Source organism: Hypanus sabinus, assembly GCF_030144855.1.
Source record: "Hypanus sabinus isolate sHypSab1 chromosome X2 unlocalized genomic scaffold, sHypSab1.hap1 SUPER_X2_unloc_22, whole genome shotgun sequence".
NCBI lineage: Eukaryota > Metazoa > Chordata > Chondrichthyes > Myliobatiformes > Dasyatidae > Hypanus > Hypanus sabinus.
In genome coordinates, this window is record NW_026778993.1 from 67,430 (window position 1) to 87,231 (window position 19,802).

At 42.3% G+C, this 19,802-nt stretch overlaps 1 protein-coding gene across 1 annotated transcript in view; it reads left to right on the forward strand.

Moving 5' to 3' along the window:
• The window catches only part of LOC132385797 (E3 ubiquitin-protein ligase TRIM35-like), a 29,290-nt gene extending 10,130 nt beyond the window's left edge, over positions 1-19,160 (forward strand). Inside the window, exons 5-6 of the mRNA XM_059958019.1 lie at positions 8,396-8,508; positions 19,142-19,160. Of these exons, the coding sequence (XP_059814002.1) occupies positions 8,396-8,508; positions 19,142-19,160 (132 nt within the window). The remainder of the gene's footprint in view (positions 1-8,395; positions 8,509-19,141) is intronic.
• The last annotated feature ends 642 nt before the right edge of the window (positions 19,161-19,802 follow it).

Below are 19,802 nucleotides of genomic sequence, written 5' to 3' on the forward strand. Positions count from 1 at the left end.
AAGTCAATAGACCCTGGCATGGTTCCGGAGGATTGGAAGATTGTAAATGCCACTCTGGTATTTAAGAAGGCGGCAAGGAAGCAAAAAGTGAATTATAGACCTGTTAGCTTGAGAAATGGTTGGGAAGTTTCTGGAGTCAATTGTCAAGGATGAGGTTACGGAGTACCTGGAGGCAGATGACAAGATAGGCCAAACTCAGCATGGTTTCCTTAAAGGAAAATCCTGCCTGACAAACCCATTGAAATTTTTTGAGGAGATTACAAGTAGGCTAGACAAGGGAGATGCAGTGGATGTTGTGTATTTGGATTTTCAGAAGGCCTTTGACAAGTTGCCGCACATGAGGCCGCTAAGCAAGATAAGAGCCCATGGAATTACGGGAAGTTTACATATGTGGATGAGCGCTGGCTGATAGGCAGGAAACAGAGAGTGGGAACAAAGGTTCCCATTCTGGTTGGCTGCCAGTTACCAGTGGTGTTCCGCAGTGATCCGTGTTGGGGCCACATCCTTTTACGTTGTATATCAACGATTTGGATTATGGAATAGATGGCTTTGTGGCTAAGTTTGCTGATGATACCAAGATCGGTGGAGGGGCCGGTAGTGCTGAGGAAACAGACAGTCTGCAGAGAGACTTGGATAGGTTGGGAGAATGGTCAAAGAAGTGGCAAATGAAATACAATGTCGAAAAGTGTATGGTCATGCACGTTGGTAGAAGAAATAAACGGGCAGACTATTATTTAACTGGAGAGAGAATTCAAAGTTCTGAGATGTAATGCGACTTGGGAGTGCTCGGGCAGGATACCCTTAAGGTTAACCTCCAGGTTGAGTCGGTGGTGAAGAAGGAGAATGCAATGTTGGCATTCATTTCTAGAGGAATAGATTATAAGAGCAGGGATGTGATGTTGAGGCTCTATAAGGCACTGGTAAAACCTCACTTGGAATACTGTGTGCAGTCTTGGGCTCCTTATTTATGAAAGGATTTTCTGACAATGGAGAGGGTTCAGAGAAGATTCACTAGAATGATTCCTGGAATGAGAGGGTTAACGTATGTGGAACATTTGACCGCTCTTGGACTGTACTCCGTGGAGTTTAGAAGAATGAGGGAGAACCTCACAGAAACATGTCGAATGTTAAAAGGCAAAGTTCTTTCCCATGGTGGGGGAGTCTAATACGAGAGAGCATGAATTAAGGATTGAAGGGCGCCCATTCAGAACGGAGATGAAAAGAATTTTTTTTAGCTAGAGGATGGTGAATCTGTGAATTTCTTGCGGCAGTGGAAGCCAAGTCATTGGGTGTATTTAAGACGGAAATTGATAGGTATGTGAGCAGCCAGGGCATCAGAGGTCATGGTGAGAAGGTGGGGGAGTGGGAATAAATGGGAAAATGGATCAGCTCATGATAAAATGGCGGAGCAGATTCAAACGACCGAATGGACGGCTTCTGCTGCTTTGTCTTATGGTCTTATTTGAATGCACCAGTATACGGAATAAGGATCTTGTCGCACAGGTAGAGTTTGGCAGGTACAAACTTAGGCAGGTACTACTTTGGTCAAAGGAATAAAGACATAGACAATTCTGTAAACAGGGCGAAATTCAAAAAATCAGAGGTGCAAAGGGACATGGGTGTCCTTGTGCAGGATTCCCTGAAGGTTAACTTGCAGTTTGTGTCAGTGGGAAGATTGGTAAACTCAATGTTTGCTTTCATTTCCAGAGGATTAGAGTACAAGAGCAAGGATGTAATGCTGAGGTTTTATAAGGCATTGATCAAACCACACTTGGAGTATTGTGAGCAGTTTTGGGTCCCTTTTATGGGAAAACATGTACTGGCATTGGAGGGGGTCCAGAAGATTCACAAGAATGATTCCGGGAATGTAAGAGTTAACATATGAGGAGTGTTTGATGGTTCTGGGCCTGTATTCACCGGAGTTTAGCAGAATGGCTGATTTATTATCCCTCTCAACCCTATTCTCCCACTTCCTCCCCATAACCTTTGAGACTCTGACTAATCAAGAAGTTTACTTCTGAACTTCGCTTTAAAAATCAAACAGGAGAAAATCTGCAGATGCTGGTAATCCAAGCTACACAGGTCCTGATGAAGGGTCTCGCCAGATCTCTCTGACACCTGTCTGGAGAGAGTTGATGTTGGGAGGATGTGGGTGGGTCGAGAACGGTAAGCACAGCCTCCGACTATAGGGATGTCCATTCAGGACAGAGATGAGGAGGAATTCCTTTATCCACAGGTTAGTGAATCTGCCACAGGCAGCTGTGGAGGCCAAATAATTGAGTATATTTAAAGCGGAGTAACACACACAAATTGTTTGGGGGAGGGGGGGAACTGCACGTGATGACGTGGGATCGAGACGCGGATATCCAGCTCTCCCGTAAAAAAACTAATAATTTAAAGTTTAAGTGAAGAAAAGTTAGTAAATATTTCCTAAAACCTACGTCCAAACTACTCAGGATTTTCCTTAGACATGCCTCCTAAACAGACAAGGAAGAATACTATTACTTTGAATATAATACAAGTTGAGCCAGCCACCATGAAGAAACATCGGACTCAAGTGCATCTCAACCCGCGATACAGAACAGAATTCGCCCGCAGCATCTATCGTCTCCAAGAAGGAACAACAGGAACTGCGCGTCCGCGCAGGAAAGGTCGTGCGCAAACATGAGCATATTGAACTACAAATCCCAGCTACCATTTGAAGCGGAAGTGAAAATGAACCCGCGGTGGATTCGGATTCTCTGGAACATACAGATGAAGATGAGGAGGTAAAAGAAGAACAACAGGAAGAGATTGGAGGTGAAAGATGTTTTGGACACGTAAGAGTTCCTTCTTTGGTGCAAATAATGCATGAATTAAAGAAATTAAAAATAATACAAGAAGATATTAAAAATATGAAGGCTATGTTTGATAAAATGGTGAAAAAAACAGGAGAAAATGGACAAGAAAGTTAAAAACCTGGAAGAAATAACGGGAGACACTGTTGAGAGAGTGAAGAAAATGGAAGACAATACCCTTGCCTGGACATCAGATAAAAACGTCTGTTGGAAAAAATAGAGTGCTTGAAAATTTTAGTCGACAAAATAATATTAAAATTGTTGTTCTTAAAAGAAGGGATAGAGGGAGAGGATCCAATAAAATTTGTTTGAAAAATGTATCCCGGAAAATTTGGAAATGGAAGAGGGAACCCAGTTGATTGAGATCGAAAGAGTCCACAGAGCTTTCAGATCAAAACCCACGACCAATCTTGATAAAATGCTTAAGATATCAAGATAAAGAAAAGATCCTGAAGGCGGCTCCCCAATGTGCCAGAAAGAAAAATGAGCAATTGATGATAGAAGGGAAAGCAGTTCTTTTCTATCCTGATATAAGTTATGACCTTTTAAAGAGAAAGAAGTAATTTAAGCCAGCGAAAAATGTTTTATGGGAAAAGGGTTATAAATTTATATTGTGCCACCCAGCAACACTGATAATTTATTTGGATGACGGAAAATATTTTTTTTTACTGATCATCGGGATGCAGAGGAGTTTGCACAAGAACTCCCAAATATTTACTAGTCACAGTAAAGATTTAAAAGTGAAACAGACTAAAGATGAAGACAGGGACACTGAAGTGAGTTGATGGACATTAAGGACAGAAGAATATTTAAATATACTTTTAATGATATGATACACGGGGAGAAAGGTAAAAAATTGAGAAATATTAATCGAGAGTAGTGATATTATGTTTTCTTATATATACTTTTTCATGTTACGGGGGAGCTGGGGGAACTTCGGATCGAATGCTACGGGATTCACGTGTGTAATCATGGCGTTTGCCATGACCCGCACAACGAAGGGGGGTAATTTGATTATTTTCATTCACAAAATTAGATGGGGTTTTATTTTTCTTTTATCTTTCTTTCTTTGCATGGATGATCGGAGGGGAGACACATAGCAACATGGAGAATTTTAAAATAATTCCCCAAGGTACTATGAGAGTTGAAATATTTTGTATTATTTTAGACTGGAGTAGTCACGTTAAACATAATGACGAATTTACTGATTTTTTAAAGTTTAAATGTTAATGGGCTTAATGGACCGGTGAAAAGAAAAATAATTTTGACATACATTAAGAAAATTAAAATAGATATAGCTTTTATACAAGAAACATCTTTAACAGAGATAGAACATGAGAAATTAAAGAGAGATTGGGTCCGAAATGTTATACCAGCTTCATTTAATTCAAAAGCGAGGGGAGTTGCAATTTTGGACAATAAAACTTTACCAATTAAAATACAAAATGTATTAATTGATTCTGCGGGAAGATATGTAATTATACATTGTCAAATCTTTTCAGAACTATGGACTCAGAAATTTATGCACCAAATGAAAACGATGTAAAATTTATACAGGAGGCTTTTTTGTATTTGACTGACTTTGTTGAACACGGATTATAAAATAATAGCAAAGATTTTATCTAACAGATTATCTAATTATTTACCAAAATTAATACACATGGACCAAACAGGATTTGTTAAAAATAGACAATCGGCAGATAATGTAACTTGGTTACTTAGCATAATTCATTTGGCACAAAAGAGGGAAGAAATGAGTGTAGCAGTTGCTTTGGATGCAGAAAAAGCATTTGATAGATTGGAATGGGATTTTTTATCTAAGGTATATGAAAAATATGGATTAGGAGTATCTTTTATAAAATGGATTAAGACCTTAAATGCTAACCCCAAAGTTAAATTGGCGACAAATGGCCAAATTTCAACATAATTTCAGTTAACAAGGTCAACTAGACAAGGTTGTCCATTATCACCTGCTTTCCATGTGTTGGCGATAGAACCATTAGCTGAATTAATTAGAACTGACTCAGATATTATGGGTTTCACAGTTAATCTGGAGGAATATAAGATTAGCTTTTTTGTTGATGATATTCTGATTTATCTAAGTAACCCATTACATTCATTGCGTAAATTATATTCCAGATTGGAAGAATATGGGAAAATATCAGGGTACAAAATAAATTGGGATAAAAGTGAAATTCTACCACTTACTAAAGGAGATTATAGTCAATGTCGATTAATAACTATTTAGATGGCCAATAAATGGTATAAAATATTTAGGTATAAGTGTTGATAATGATAAAAAGAATTTATATAAATTAAATTATTTGCCATTATTGAAAAAAATTCAAGAGGATCTTGATAAATGGATGATGTTACCAATAACATTAATATGTAGAGTCAATGCTGTAAAAATGAATATATTCCCTAGATTACAATATTTATTCCAAACATTACCAATACAATTACCACAGAAATTTTTTCAAGAGTTAAATAAATGTGTGAGGAAATTCCATTGGAAAGGTAAGGTGTCAAGAATATCGTTGGAAAAATTGACATGGAAATTTGACCTAGGAGGGTTACAATTACAAAATTTTAATAATTATTTCAAAGCAAATCAACTTACATTTATTGCATCTTTTCTTGAAGAAGATAAACCAGCATGAATTAGAATAGAATGTGACAAAATAGGAGAAAATATACCAGAAGAGTTTATATATAAATGGGAATCTAAATGGATACGGGAAAAGAAAGAATCTCCTATACAAAAACAGTTGATTGATTGATGGAATAAGATAAATGTTGATGATGAGATAAAGAAATCTTTATTAGCAAATAGATCTTTAATTCAAAATAAACTTATCCCTTTTACAATGGATAATCAACTTTTATATAACTGGTTTCACAAAGGGATTAGATATATAGGAGACTGTTTTGAAGGAGGTATATTAATGTCATTTGTCCAATTAAAGAACAAATATAAAATATCAAATAACACTCTTTTCTATCATTTCCAATTAAGTACTTATTTAAGAGGGAAACCGGGTCAAACAATGTTATTGCTGAAACCTAATGAAACAGTAACTTTAATTCATAAAGGAAAAATTTAAAGAACTATTTCTGGTATGTATAATTTGATTCAAAAACAGGCAATTAAACAAGGAATTCATAAGTCAAGACAAAAATGGGAAACTGAATTGAACATTAAAATTGATGAAATATGTTGGTCAAGATTATGTCTTGACAGTATGACAAATACAATAAATGTTCGACTAAGATTAGTACTATATAACTTTTTATATCAAATATATATTACACCACAAAAAATGAATAGATTAAACTCAAATTTATCTGATCAATGTTTTCGATGTAATCAAGAGATTGGTAATTTTTTATACTCTACTTGGACTTGTTCTAAAATTCAACCTTTTTGGACAAATTTAAGAGTATTACTGGAACAAATTATTGGAATACAACTTCCACACAATCCAATATTGTTTTTACTAGGCGATATTGAAGGGATAAAATCAAAATCCAAATTGAATAAACATCAGAAAAAATTCATAAAAATTGCATTTGCAGTAGCAGAAAAGGCTATTGCAGTTACTTGGAAATCGGATTCTTACTTAAGTATAGATCGTCAGAAGAATGAAATTTTTAGCTGCATTCCATTTGAAAAAAATTACTTATAATTTAAGAGATAAATATAAAATATTTCTGAAAATTTGGCGCCCTTAATTACAAAAAATAGGATTAAATATATAGGTGCTCCGAAGATAAATGTATTGGTTATATATATTCTTTCTTTCTTTATTTTTTTCTATCGGGATGTTGGGGAGAGGCGGAAGGGATTTTTCTTTCTGTAACCTATTTGAAAATTCAATTAAAAAAAATGTTGGGGGAACAGCAGGCCGGGAAATTTCTAATGAAAAGAGTAAACAGTCCACGGTTCAGACTGAGACACTTCATCAAGACCTGTGTTGCTTAAGGGTTCCTGCAAATTCATCCCCTGTAATAATGAGGGGCTGCGGGGGATGGGGTTGTGGGAAAGGGGACAAAGTCATCCTCATCTGCCATCTTTGCCCCCTCCAGCTACTCATTACGTCTACACACACAGTTCACCCACAGGATTTCCACCCCTCCCCCTCCTGATTCAATCTGCCATTCATCTCTCCCCTACTGGTTCCCATTATCACCTCCTTTACTGTCTCAAACCATCACACTGCCCCACTTCCCACTCACAAATGAATGTGAACATTGTATGACGGGCCTGTTCCTGTGCTGTACTGCTCCACGTTCTCTGTTCCCAGTTTCGAAAAATGAGAGGAAGTCTCATGGAAATACCAAATTCTTTCAGGGGTCAGCAGGCAGGAGTGAGGGAGGATGTTTCCCCTGTCTGAGGAGTCAAGGGCCAGGGGTCTCTTTGCTCTCCGTCCAGCGGAACTCTCCCCGATCCCCGGGGCCGCGCTGCCTGAGTCACCCCCGATCCCCGTGGTCGCGCTGCCGATCCCCGTGGCCGCGCCGCCCGGGTCTCCCCCCGATCCCCGGGCCGCGCAGCCCGAGTCTCCCCCCACCGATCCCCGGGGCCTCGCCGCCCGAGTCTCCCCCCGATCCCCGGGGCCGCGCCGCCCGAGTCCCCCCCCCCCATCGATTCCCGGGCCGCGCTGTCCGAGTCTCCCCCCGATCCCCGGGCCGCGCAGCCCGAGTCTCCACCCACCGATCCCCGGGGCCTCGCCGCCCGAGTCTCCCCACGATCCCCGGGGCCGCGCCGCCCGAGTCTCCAAACCCCCCCCCCCCCCCGATTCCCGGGGCCACGATGCCCCTAGTCTCCCCTCGATCCCCGGGGCCGCGCTGCCCGAGTCCCCCCCCCCGATCTCCGGGGCCGCGCTGCCCGTGTCTCCCCCCCCCCATCGATTCCCGGGCCGCGCTGTCCGAGTCTCCCCCCGATCCCCGGGCCGCGCAGCCCGAGTCTCCACCCACCGATCCCCGCGGCCTCGCCGCCCGAGTCTCCCCACGATCCCCGGGGCCGCGCCGCCCGAGTCTCCAAACCCCCCCCCCCCCGATTCCCGGGGCCACGATGCCCCTAGTCTCCCCTCGATCCCCGGGGCCGCGCTGCTCGAGTCTCCCCCCATCCCCGGTGACTCTCTAATTCTCTGCTTCTCCCCACAGACTCTGTCACGCTGGATGTGGAAACGGCGAATCCGGGTCTCTGGGTGTCTGAGGATCGGAAGAGTGTGAGACGGACCGGGACCTGGAGGGATCTCCCTGACACCGGGAAGAGATTCACAGACCTGCCTTGTGTGCTGGGATCGGAGGGATTCACATCGGGGAGACATTACTGGGAGGTGGAGGTGACGGGGTTTCGGAGCTGGTGGCTGGGAGTCGTCGCAGAGTCTGTGGATAGGAAGGGATGGGTCAGACTGAGTCCGGAGACCGGATTGTGGGTCATCGGGCGGGATTGTGACGTGTTATATCGGGATTATGACGTTCGCCCCTCCCCCGTGTCCCGTCTCGCTGCCGGTCCCATCCCCGGGAGGGTGGGAGTTTATCTCGGTTACGAGTCCGGGACAGTTTCATTTTACAACGCGGAGACCAAGTCCCAACTCCACACCTTCACTGGGAATAACTTCACGGGGAAACTTTATCCTCTCTTCATGACCTGGGATATAAACCAGTGGCTGAGAATCTGCTCCGGTTCCGCTCCGGGTCTGTAAACGGGTCGGGTCCCGGGACCGGCGTCAGGAGTAAAGTCCCTGTAAATATAAATGTGCGGAGAGTGCAGCAAAATATGTGGCTAAGGGGATGGTGCAGAAGGGAGGGCTTCATGTTTCTGGGCAATTGGGCTTTGTTCCCGGGAAGGTGGGGCCTGTTCCGACGGGACGGTTTGCCCCAGAACTGGAGGGGGACTAACATCCCTGCGGATAGATTTGCCAGTGCTGCTCGGGGGGGGGGGGGGAAGGGGGTAAAAAGACTTGGAGAGGGAGGGGAACCAGAGTGTCAGAGCAGATAGTGAGGTGGAGGAGGATAAATGTCAAGCATGTATAGACAGAAATCAAAGGTTTGTACATTAAGTTGTAAATTAATTTTCAGAGCTTTAGAAATTGTAGAAAGTAAAGATTTCCAAAAAGATTTTGATGAAGAACATGACCAGAATATATGTGAAATATTGGCTAATTCAGTTTTATACCTATCGCAATAATTGTCTATGTTGGGAAAAATTTTGGATAGTCTCACCTTTATTCAATAGTAACAGTGAAAAATGTTAAATTGAATTAAACACTGATTGGTTCATATTAAAGAATTGACCATCTTCATTAACAAAGGTCATATTATGTTCTCTCTCCCAAACTTGTTTAATCCTTAGTGATTAAGGGGATCTGTTTTTTTTTTTGGAGATTTATTTATTTTTATTATCATTTATTTTGTGATGGTCGATTGATGACTTTTGAAGAGTTGATTAGCAAATATTCTCTCTCTCATACACACTTACTACAATATCTTCAGGTTAGACATTTTTTACAAAAATAATTATCTAAGTTTCCATATATGCAAGAGTCTGATTTGTTGGATACTATTTTGAATCTGAATCCTTTAGTAAAAGGTTCCATTGGTAGAATTTATCATTTAGTTTTAATATATTAATACAAAAATATAACCTCCCCCCTAAGGTTTTTACATGATAGAAATATTCGTTGTTTCAGACATGATAGAGGGGGAGGGATGAAAGGGGGAGGAGTGGCGTTACTAGTCGTGGAAAATATCACAGCTGTGCGTAGACAGGACAGCACGGAGGGTTTGTCTACAGAGGTCATATGGGTGGAGCTGAGGAACGGGAAAGGTGTGACCACACTAATAGGGGTGTATTATCGACGGCCGAATAGTCAGAGAGAATTGGAGGAGCAAATCTGTATAAAGATAGTAGACCGATGTAAGAAACAGGAAGTTGTAATAGTAGGGGATTTTAACTTTCCACATATTGACTGGGACTCCCAAAATGTAATAGCGCTGAATGGCTTAGAGTTTGTGAAATGTTTTCAGGAAAGTTTTCTAAATCAATATATAGAGGTACCTACGAGAGAGGATGCAATACTTGATCGCCTATTAGGAAACCAGGCAGGTCAGGTGACAGAAGTATGTGTAGGCGAACATTTTGGGTCCAGTGACCATAATGTCATCAGTTTCAAGTTAATTATGGATAAGGGTAGGCCTGGTCATCGAGTTGAGGTTCTAAATAGCGGAAGGGCTAATTTTGTTTAAATTAAAAAGGATCTAGGAAGAGTGGATTGGGATAAGTTTTTTTTTTCCTGACAAGGATGTGTTCAGTAAGTGGAAGGCCTCCAAATGTGAAATTTTGAGGGTGCAGAGTTTGCATTTTCCTGCCAGGATTAAAGACAAAGTTAACAGGCATAGAGAACCTTGGTTTTCAAGGGATATTGGCGATCTGGTTAAGAAAAAGAGAGAAGTGTATAGCAGGTAGAGGCAACAAAGAGCAAATGAGTTATTTAAACAGTATAGAAAACGTAAGAAAATACTAAAGAAGAAAATCACGAAGGAAAAAAAGAAGACATGAGGGTGGCTTTGGCAAATAATGTGAAAGAAAACCTGAAGGGTTTCTACAAGTATATTACGAGTAAAAGGATAGTAAGTGCCAAAATTGGTCCCCTAGAAAATCAGTGTGGTCGTCTATGTGTGGAGCCTTTCGAGATGGGGGAGATCTTAAACAGCTTTTTTGCATCAGTATTTACTCAGGTAACTGGCAGAGTGTATATGGAAGGAAGGGAAACAAGCAGTGGTGTCATGGAACATTTGTAGATTAAAAAGGAGGAGTTGCTTGCTGCCTTACAGCGCATAAAGTTAGATAATTCCCTCGGTCCTGACTTGATATTTCCTCGGACCTTCAGAGAGACTGGAGTAGAAATTGCAGGGGCCCTGACAGAAATATTTAAAATGTCCTCAGCCACGAGTGCAGTGCCGGAGGGTGGCTCTTGTTATTCCATTGTTTTAAAAAGGCTCCAATAGTAAATCAGGTAATTACAGGCCAGTGTGCCTGACATCAGAGGTAGGTAAATTATCGGAAGATGTTCAGAGAGATCAGATTTACAAGTATTTGGACAGCCAAGGGCTGATTAAGGATAGTCCCTATGGCTTTGTGCATGGTAGATCGTGATAAATGAATCTTGAAGAGTTTTTCGAGGAGGTTACCAGCAAAGTAGGTGAAGGAAAGGCTGTAGATGTTGTCTCCATGAACTTTAGAAAGGCCTTTTTACAAGGTCCCACATGGGAGGTTAGTTCAGGAAGTTCAGACATGAGGTATCCATGGAGAGGTTGGAGAGATTTAAAGAGTGCAGAGATTTACTAGCATCTTGCCAGGTCTTCAGGAGTTCAATTACAGGGAAAGATTGAACAGGTTAGGACTTTATTCCTTGAAGCATAGAAGAATGAGGGGAGATTTGATAGAGGTTTTGAAAATTATGGGGGATATAGACAGTAAATGCGAGTAGGCTCTTTCCATTTAGATTAGGACAGATAAATACGAGAGGACATGGTTTTAGGGTGAAAGGGGAAAATTTTAGGGGGAACATGAGGAGGAACTTCTTCACTCAGAAAGTGGTGGGAGTGTGGAACGAGCTGCCATCTGACGTGGTAAATCCGGGCTCACTTTTAAGTTCTAAGAATAAATTGGATAGATACCTGGATGGGAGAGGTCTGGATGGTTACAGACTGGGTGCAGGTCAATGGGACGAGCGGAATAAAGTTTCCGCACAGACTAGAAGCACCAAATGGCCTGTTTTCTGTGCTGTCGTGTTCTATGGTTCTATGGAGTGAAATAAATACGACATGAGAATTATTGATCGATTAATTTTAACTCATTCACTGCATCCGTCAACCGAACAGAAACACCGGGGATTCAGCAGCAGCTATGGGCGGCGGGTCCTGAGCTCCCCCGGGTCCTAAAGTCCCCCCCGTAATGAGACAGGTGATATGGGACAAGTGGGGGAGGTTCTGACCGAAAAAGAGAGTGATTGTTCATTAAGTTCATCTGCCATTTCTTTATCCCCCATCACTACTTCACCAGCATCATTTTCAAGTGGTCCACTATAAACTCTCATCTCCCTTTCACTCTTCATGTAACTGAAAACTAAACTTTTAGTATCCTGATTTATATTATTGGCCAGTTTGCCCTCATATTTCGTCCTGACCATTCTTATGTTTTTTTTTTCGTTGCCTTTAGTTGGATTTCAAGAGCATCCCAATAATCCAACATCCCACTCACCTTTGCTACCCTATATGTCATTTCCTTGGGTTTAACACAATTATTACATGCCTTTTCCAGCTCAACCTGTGAATTGATTTAAAGTCAGTCCCATAATTTAATAGTTTTTATCTGAAAACTATCTTCCCTCGCAAAGATTGTACTGAAGACAGTACGCTTCACATTAAAATGGCATGCGTTTCGACAGTTTCATAATGACAAAATGTACACGACACAGAATGAAGTTTTCCAATTCGTTACAAGGCATAATTAAGCATAGTGTGGACATTTCTATGTCATGTCAATATCATTGCTTCCTTTGTTTTCAGCCCTTCTTCTATAAAAACAACAGGTTTATGTATTCTGTAAAGGTGTCTGTCCTTATGTCCATTATCCTACGTCGTGCCAAAAGCCCCTAATTCTTAGCACTACCAACCCTTTAGCTTCTAATTTACTAAGTGGAAGGACTATATCCACAGCTTAACATTTAACAGCTTTTGGTGCTAAACAGTCAACATCATCATTTCCCTCAGCAGTGTGATTTGCAGGGCCCATAATGTGCAGACATATAAATCAAACTTTATATATGAAATACCGTTTGACAAGTTTCCAACAGTCAATCTGACCTACTGCCAGAATGACGTGTTTAAGACTCATCAAAACCGAAATGTATTCTGAGCAAATTATAAGGACCAATTTCATCCACTCAGTAAAAGCCTAAACTGTTGGCAAAGAATTTTGCTTTCTATGCTGATAAATGGCTATGTCATTTCTTTATCATTACCTGCAATTCAGGCACACAAAAACAGCCACACCATTATCTCCAGTTCACTTATCTTTTGATTCATCGGTAAAAATGGTTACTGTATGATAATAACTTTCATTAACATACTGATGAATCAACAGACTCTCAGGCAGAACCGAATCCGATCGGGTAACCTAAAATCAACTGAAGTCATTGGAAAAAACATGGTGGGGTTACGGAGAAATCTACAGTGGGACATATTGGATCATCAAATACACCCATTTTCCCAGCGTGGAAAGAACACAGCCACCCAAAAAAAACACTCTTCTTGTGATGTCCCCAACCGTTCTCCAGCACACCTTTAACAGCATGATCATTTCCTTGCCCCCGCAAATTAATCCAGTATGTTGACATCAACTTGAACCTCTGTTACTTTCAGGGCAATTGACCCATTGCAATCAGTAAAGCCAAAACAGGAGACAACATTACTGCACTAGAAAACAATCTTAAAGCCTGTAATTGTATCACATACAAACATTTTTAGTTTGAAGTTGAAACTGATCCATAAGCCACACAGACATAATCAAGAACAGATCAAATCAAACAAATATAATTGATGAACAAAGATTTTCATGTTGCACCCAAGAATACCCACATAGATGCCTGAGGAGATTTGAAGCTCCTTTACATTTATCAAATATTTCACTGATAGGTGCTTCCATGTCAGCTTAATATCCATCCACATACTGAGAAATCTTACCACTGACACTTCCTCAAGATATTAATGACATAATTTAAAATCATGTGCAAGTCTATTAATGCTGTTTGTAAACCACGTAATGTGTTTTAACGACTGAAACCTTAAAATCCTCATCAATCTGCCCACTGTTTGACCTATTATTTGTAAATTGCAATTAATACCTCTAATCTATAAAGCTACGTCATCTGTATATTGTGATTTACACAGGGTATCCCATTTTCCCATCTTAGAGAAAATATCATTAATCATAATATTAAATAATGAAGGGCTACAAATACTGCCTTGTGGGATCCCATTCTCTATCTCATAGAAACACAAACATAACATGCCAACCGGGACTTCGACAGACAATCCAAAAAAAACTCAGAAAAATTATACAATGTCCCCCTCACTCTTAATTTAATCAAAAGTCCTTTCTTCCATATCATTTCCCTTTTCAGTATCAAGAAATACTGCTATTAAAACATCTTTATTTAATTGTGCTTTTCGAATATCATCTTCCAAACCTCAAACTGAATCTAATGTCATTTAACCCTTCCAATATCCACTCTAAGAAAACACTTTATCACCACCCTTTCCAAAATATAACTCAAGCGCTTCATTACCATACATTCTATAAGTTTACATAAATGAGACTTTCACGATATAGGCCCTTAACTAGAAGGATCAAACGGGGATCTGCCAGGTTTTAGAATAGGTTTTAGAATATTTCCATTTTCCATGAGGAAAGTAGATGCACAATTCAATCATTTAATATTTTCACAAAAGCGAATTATATACAATTACAATTTCAAATATCACTCTTTCCAGGGAACACCTGACCTGCATTATTAATAGACGTCTTAAATTCATACAAAGAAATCTCTCCATCAGTGATACTATCATTGCTACAGCTGACTTGCAGCACATCATTCCAGCACTGAAAAACATATCCCTACATTGTTTAACTTCTTTACTTAAATTATCCTGATTATGAATCTCAACAAATGGCCCAGCTAATAACACAACCTTCCCTGCTTTACCTCCGGTAAATCAGCTCCTTCCTCACCTTTGCCCTTTTATTGTTAATAATGTCACTTCGAGACTGATGCACCATCACATAAAAACTCACATTTCTCCCAATTTGCTTCCTGTTCCGTTATAATTCCAATTCCAAACTCATAAAGATAGGAATACTGACTGACGTTCATGTAAACTAATCACCCTCTGAGTTCCCATTCGAGCCACAGGCAGTACAGCCAATGACAGCAGGGTTGCCTACGATAGGTTGGAGGAAATCGGCCCAAGATCAGCCCCTCCTCTTCCGCTCCATCGCCATGGCGGAGATCAGCGAGTCGCTTCTGTCGGTGTCGCCGGCCTCGGCGCCCACAAGGACGGGTGTGATTCCCCTTCCCGCCTCGGAGGGTCTGTTTCGGTGACGTCTGTGGTGGCTGACGAAACATGCTTTGACAGTGAGCCAGCGAGGACTTATGACTACAACTCCCAGAAGGCCCCACTGATGACATTGTGGTGTTGTTTCGGGGTAAGGTATAAAAGCAAAATGTGCTGCGTCGTGCCTTCAATAAAAAAATAAATTAAAAGAGAGATTCCAGCGAGAAATAGATAGAACATAGAACAATCCAGCGCAGTACAGGCCCTTCGGCCAACAATGTTGCGCCAACCCTTAAACTCTGCCTCCCTAAGCTTACATTCCTCCAGATACCTATCTAGTAGTGTCTTAAACTTCACTAGTGTATCTGCCTCCACCAGTGACTCCAGCAGTGCATTCCACGCACCAACCACTCTCTGAGTATAAAATCTTCCTCTAATATCCCTCTTGAACCTCCCTCCCCTTTCCTTAAAGCTATGTCCTCTTGTATTGAGCAGTGATGCCCTGGGGAAGAGGCGCGGGCTGTCCACTCTGTCTGTTCCCCTTAATATCAACTAAACCTCTATCATTTCTCCTCTCATTCTCCTTCTCTCCAGAGAGTAAAGTTCTAGCTCGCTTAATCTCAGATCACAATCCATACTCTCTAAACCAGGCAGCATTCTGGTAAATCTCCTCTGTATCCTTTCCAATGCTTCCACTTCCTTCTTATAGTGAGGTGACCAGAACTGGACAGAGTACTCCAAGTCTGGCCCAACCAGAGTTTTATAGAGCTGTGTCATTACATCGCGACTCTTAAACTCTATTCCTCGACTTATGAAAGCTAACACCCCATAAGATTTCTTAACTACTTTGTCTACCTGTGAGGCAACTTTCAGGGATCTGTGTACATGTAGCCCCAGATCCCTCTGCTCTGCTGCACTGCGAAGTATCCTGCCATTTACTTTGTACACTGCATTGGAGTTTGTCCTTCCAAAGTGTAGCACCTCACACTTCTCCAGGTTGAACTCTATCTGCCACTTCTCAGCCCACTCCTGCATCCTATCAATGTCTCTCTGCAATCTTTGACAATCCTCTGCACTATCCGCAACACCACCAACCTTTGTGTCTTCTGCAAACTTGCCAACCCATCCTTCTACCCCCACATCCAGGTCGTTAATAAAAATCACGAAAAGTAGGGGTCCCAGAACTGATCCTTGTGGGACACCACTAGACACAACCCTCCAATCCGAATGTTCACCCTCCACCACAACTCTCTTTTTTCTGCAGGCAAGCCAATTCTGAATCCAGCTGGTCAAACATCCCTGGATCCCATGCCTTCTGACTTTCTGAAGAAGCCTACCGTGTGGAACCTTATCAAATGCATTACTAAAATCCATATAGATCACATCCACTGCACGACCCTCATCTCCTAGTCACCTCCTAAAAGAAATCCATCACCCTTGTTAGACATGATCTGCCCTTCAGAAAGCCATGCTGACTGTCACTGATCAGACCATGATTCTCTAAATGCCAATAGATCCTATCTTTCTGAATCTTTTCCAACAGCTTTCCCATCACAGATGTAAGGCTCAGTGGTCTAAAATTATCCGGCCTATCCCTACTACCCTTTTTGAACAAGGGGAGAACATCCGCCTCCCTCCAATCCTCCGGGACCATTCCCGTGGACAATGAGGACATAATGATCCTAGCCAGAGGCTCAGCAATCTATCTCCTCGCCTCGGATGCAGAACTGGGAAGTGGCAGATGGAGTTTAACACAGATGAAGAGATTCATTTCTGCAGGTCAGATTTGAACACAGAATATAATATTAATGGTAAGACTCTAGGCAGTGTGGAAGGTCAAAGAGATCTTGGGGTCCATGTCCATACGACCATCAACGCTGCTGTGGAGGTTGGCAGTGTTGTTAGGAAGGGGTCTGGTGTGATGCCCTTCATCAACCGTGGGATTGAGTTCAAGAGCTGTGAGGTGATGTTGAAGCTATATTTCTCCTAACCTGTACAAAAGTAATTGTACCCCAACACGGCAGGGCTGTGGGCTTAGTTGGACCCCATTTGGGAGTCCTGTGTTCAGTTCTGGTGACCTCACTACAGGAAGGATGTGGATAATATAGAGAGTGTAGAGTAGATTTACAAGGATGTTGCTATTGGATTGGAGAGCATGCCTTATGAGAATAGATTGAGTGAACTTGGCCTTTCCTTCTTGGAGCGACGGAGGATGAGAGGTGACCTGATAGAGATGTATAAGATGATGAGAGGCTTTGACCATGTGGATAGCCAGAGGCATTTTCCCAGGCTTGAAGTGACTAACACGAGAGGACCTAGTTTTAAGCTGCTTGGAATTCGGTACCGAGGAAATGGTAGTGGAGGTGGAGATTCTTCGATAGGTACATGGAGCTTAGAAACATAGAGGGTTATACTTGATCTTATGCAGTTTCTGGAGTAGGTTACATGGTCGGTACAACTTTGTGGGCTGAAGAGCCTGTATTGTGCTGTAGATTTCTATGTTCTATATCAAGGGCATGCAGAGGGATTAGTTTAAATAGACACCAGGACAGGTTGGAAAGGTTGGGTCGAAGAGCCTTAGTCATAGCCGTAAGGGAGGGGGTCTGTCCCAAACATCGACTCTATTCCCCTCAACAGATGTTGCCTGACTTGCCAACGTTCTTGAAAAGTGCATTCAGTTCTGCTGAGCATTCTGTACGACGGATGTTTTGTGCTGGAAGACAAAGCAGAGGGGATTCATCATGAATGAGGGGGCTTGTGTCCAGAGACGTTCAGTGATAGGAACGGACGTAGGCCATTCAGCCCATCGAGTCTGCCGCCTTTCCATGATGGCTGATCCCGGATCGCACTCAACCCCATACACCTGACCTCTCGCCATATTCTTTGATGTCCTGAACAATCAGGAAACGAGTAAGTCCCGCTTTGAATATGCCCACGCACTCGGCCTCCACCACAGTCTGTGGCAGAGCATTCTACAGATTCAATACATCCTGGCTAATAATAAAACAATATATACCCTGCTTACATCTGTTTGAAATGGTGGCCCCTCAACTTTGTGGCTGTGCCCCACCACAGGAAATACCTTCTCCACATCCACCTTATCCAGTCCTTTTAACATTCGGTAGGTTTCAATGAGATTCCCCCGCATTTTCCTGAGTTCCAGTGAGCACAGGGTCAAAGCTGCCAAGTGCTCCTCATATTTTAACCCCTTCATTCCCAAAATCATCCTTGTGAACCTCCTCTGGACTCTCTCCAATGACATCTTTCAGATGACATTGCAGATTTCAGAAAGATGACCAGCCATCTTTCAGATCACAGTGCCAACTGGCCTAAATCTCTCTGCAAGCTTTGAAAACCTACTTCATTATCCACAACGCCGCCTATCTTGGTATCATCTGCATGCTTACTAATCCAATTTACCACCCCATCATCCAGATCATTAACGTATCTGACAAACAACATTGGACCCAGTACAGATCCCTAAGACACACCACTAGTCACCGGCCTCCAACCTGACAAACAGTTATCCACCACTACTCTCTGGCACCTCCTATCCAGCCACTGCTGAATCCATTTTACTACTTCAATATTAACACCTAAAGATTGAATCTTCCTAACTAGCTTTCCATGTGGAACTTTGTCAAAGACCCTACTGAAGTCCAGAGAGCCAACATCCACTGCTTTACCATCGTCAAGTTTCCTCGTACACTCTTCAAAAAGTTCAATAAGGTTTGTCAAACATGACCTTCCACGCACAAATCCAAGTTGACTGTTCCTGATCATGCCCGATATCAGATAACATGGCGTGTCCCGGTAGCTTCTTTAATGTACAGTTGTAGCAGTGTATGCCCATTAGCCTACTCTCAAACTTCCAACCTGATCACTGTGGATCAGCCTGTGGAGGCCAAAATAAATGAAATACAGCTCCCGTGAAAATCTGGCCACCGTGGACGCCCTCTGATCCTTGGTAGCGAAAGCCTGTGCATATCTGGTGTAGTGGTCCGTGATGACTAATACATTGGCCACGTTGCTGCATCGGGGTCTATCAACAGGAAATACATACACACCAGGTCCAGAGGTCCTGCACTCTACAAATGTGACAAGGGAGCTGCTCGCGTAGACAGTCTCTTCCGCCGTATGCATCGAATGCATGACTTGCTGTGTTCTTCGACCCCCAGCTTCATTAGCGGCCAGTAGAACCAATCTCTGAGCAACCGATTGGCCTTTTCAGCCATCAAATGGCCAGAGTCATCAGGAAGTGACTTCAACACTGTCCTCCGATACTTCTCAGGCTGAATCGGCTGAGAAGGCCAAGGCTGGTCCGAAGGCGGCATGACCCGGTATTAACACCGCAGCAGAGACATGAGAGACACAGACCTTCAGTTAATCTGCTCTACTGGTCTATAAATGATAAAAATATGATTCCATACACTGCCATTTCTAATGCTTTCATTTATTTTCACTCACACGGTTACCGCAGTTTGTAGACAGCAGAATGGCCCCCAAAGATCAGAGGGACCGTTTTGGGGTCCTGAAATTATACCTGGGTTAGTGGGGTCAGGTTACCCACACTTTGCACAGGTAACACCGCTAGTGGAAGCGGAGGTTTGAAATCGGAGTTTTCCCTCTCCCAGATGAGCAACCATCCCCCCGGGGCAACTGGTTTCAAGGCGCCAGTGGCCCTCCTTTGCCTCTTCTCCTGTCGGTGAGAACAGCTCCGCCACGTGAAGGCCAGCAGTCGGATTTGGTTGTCAGAAGCTGATTGAAACGCACACTAAGTGGGATCTCGTCCCCACTACCACCCTGCGGCTGTGACCACCTTTGGAGCCGACAGAAGTT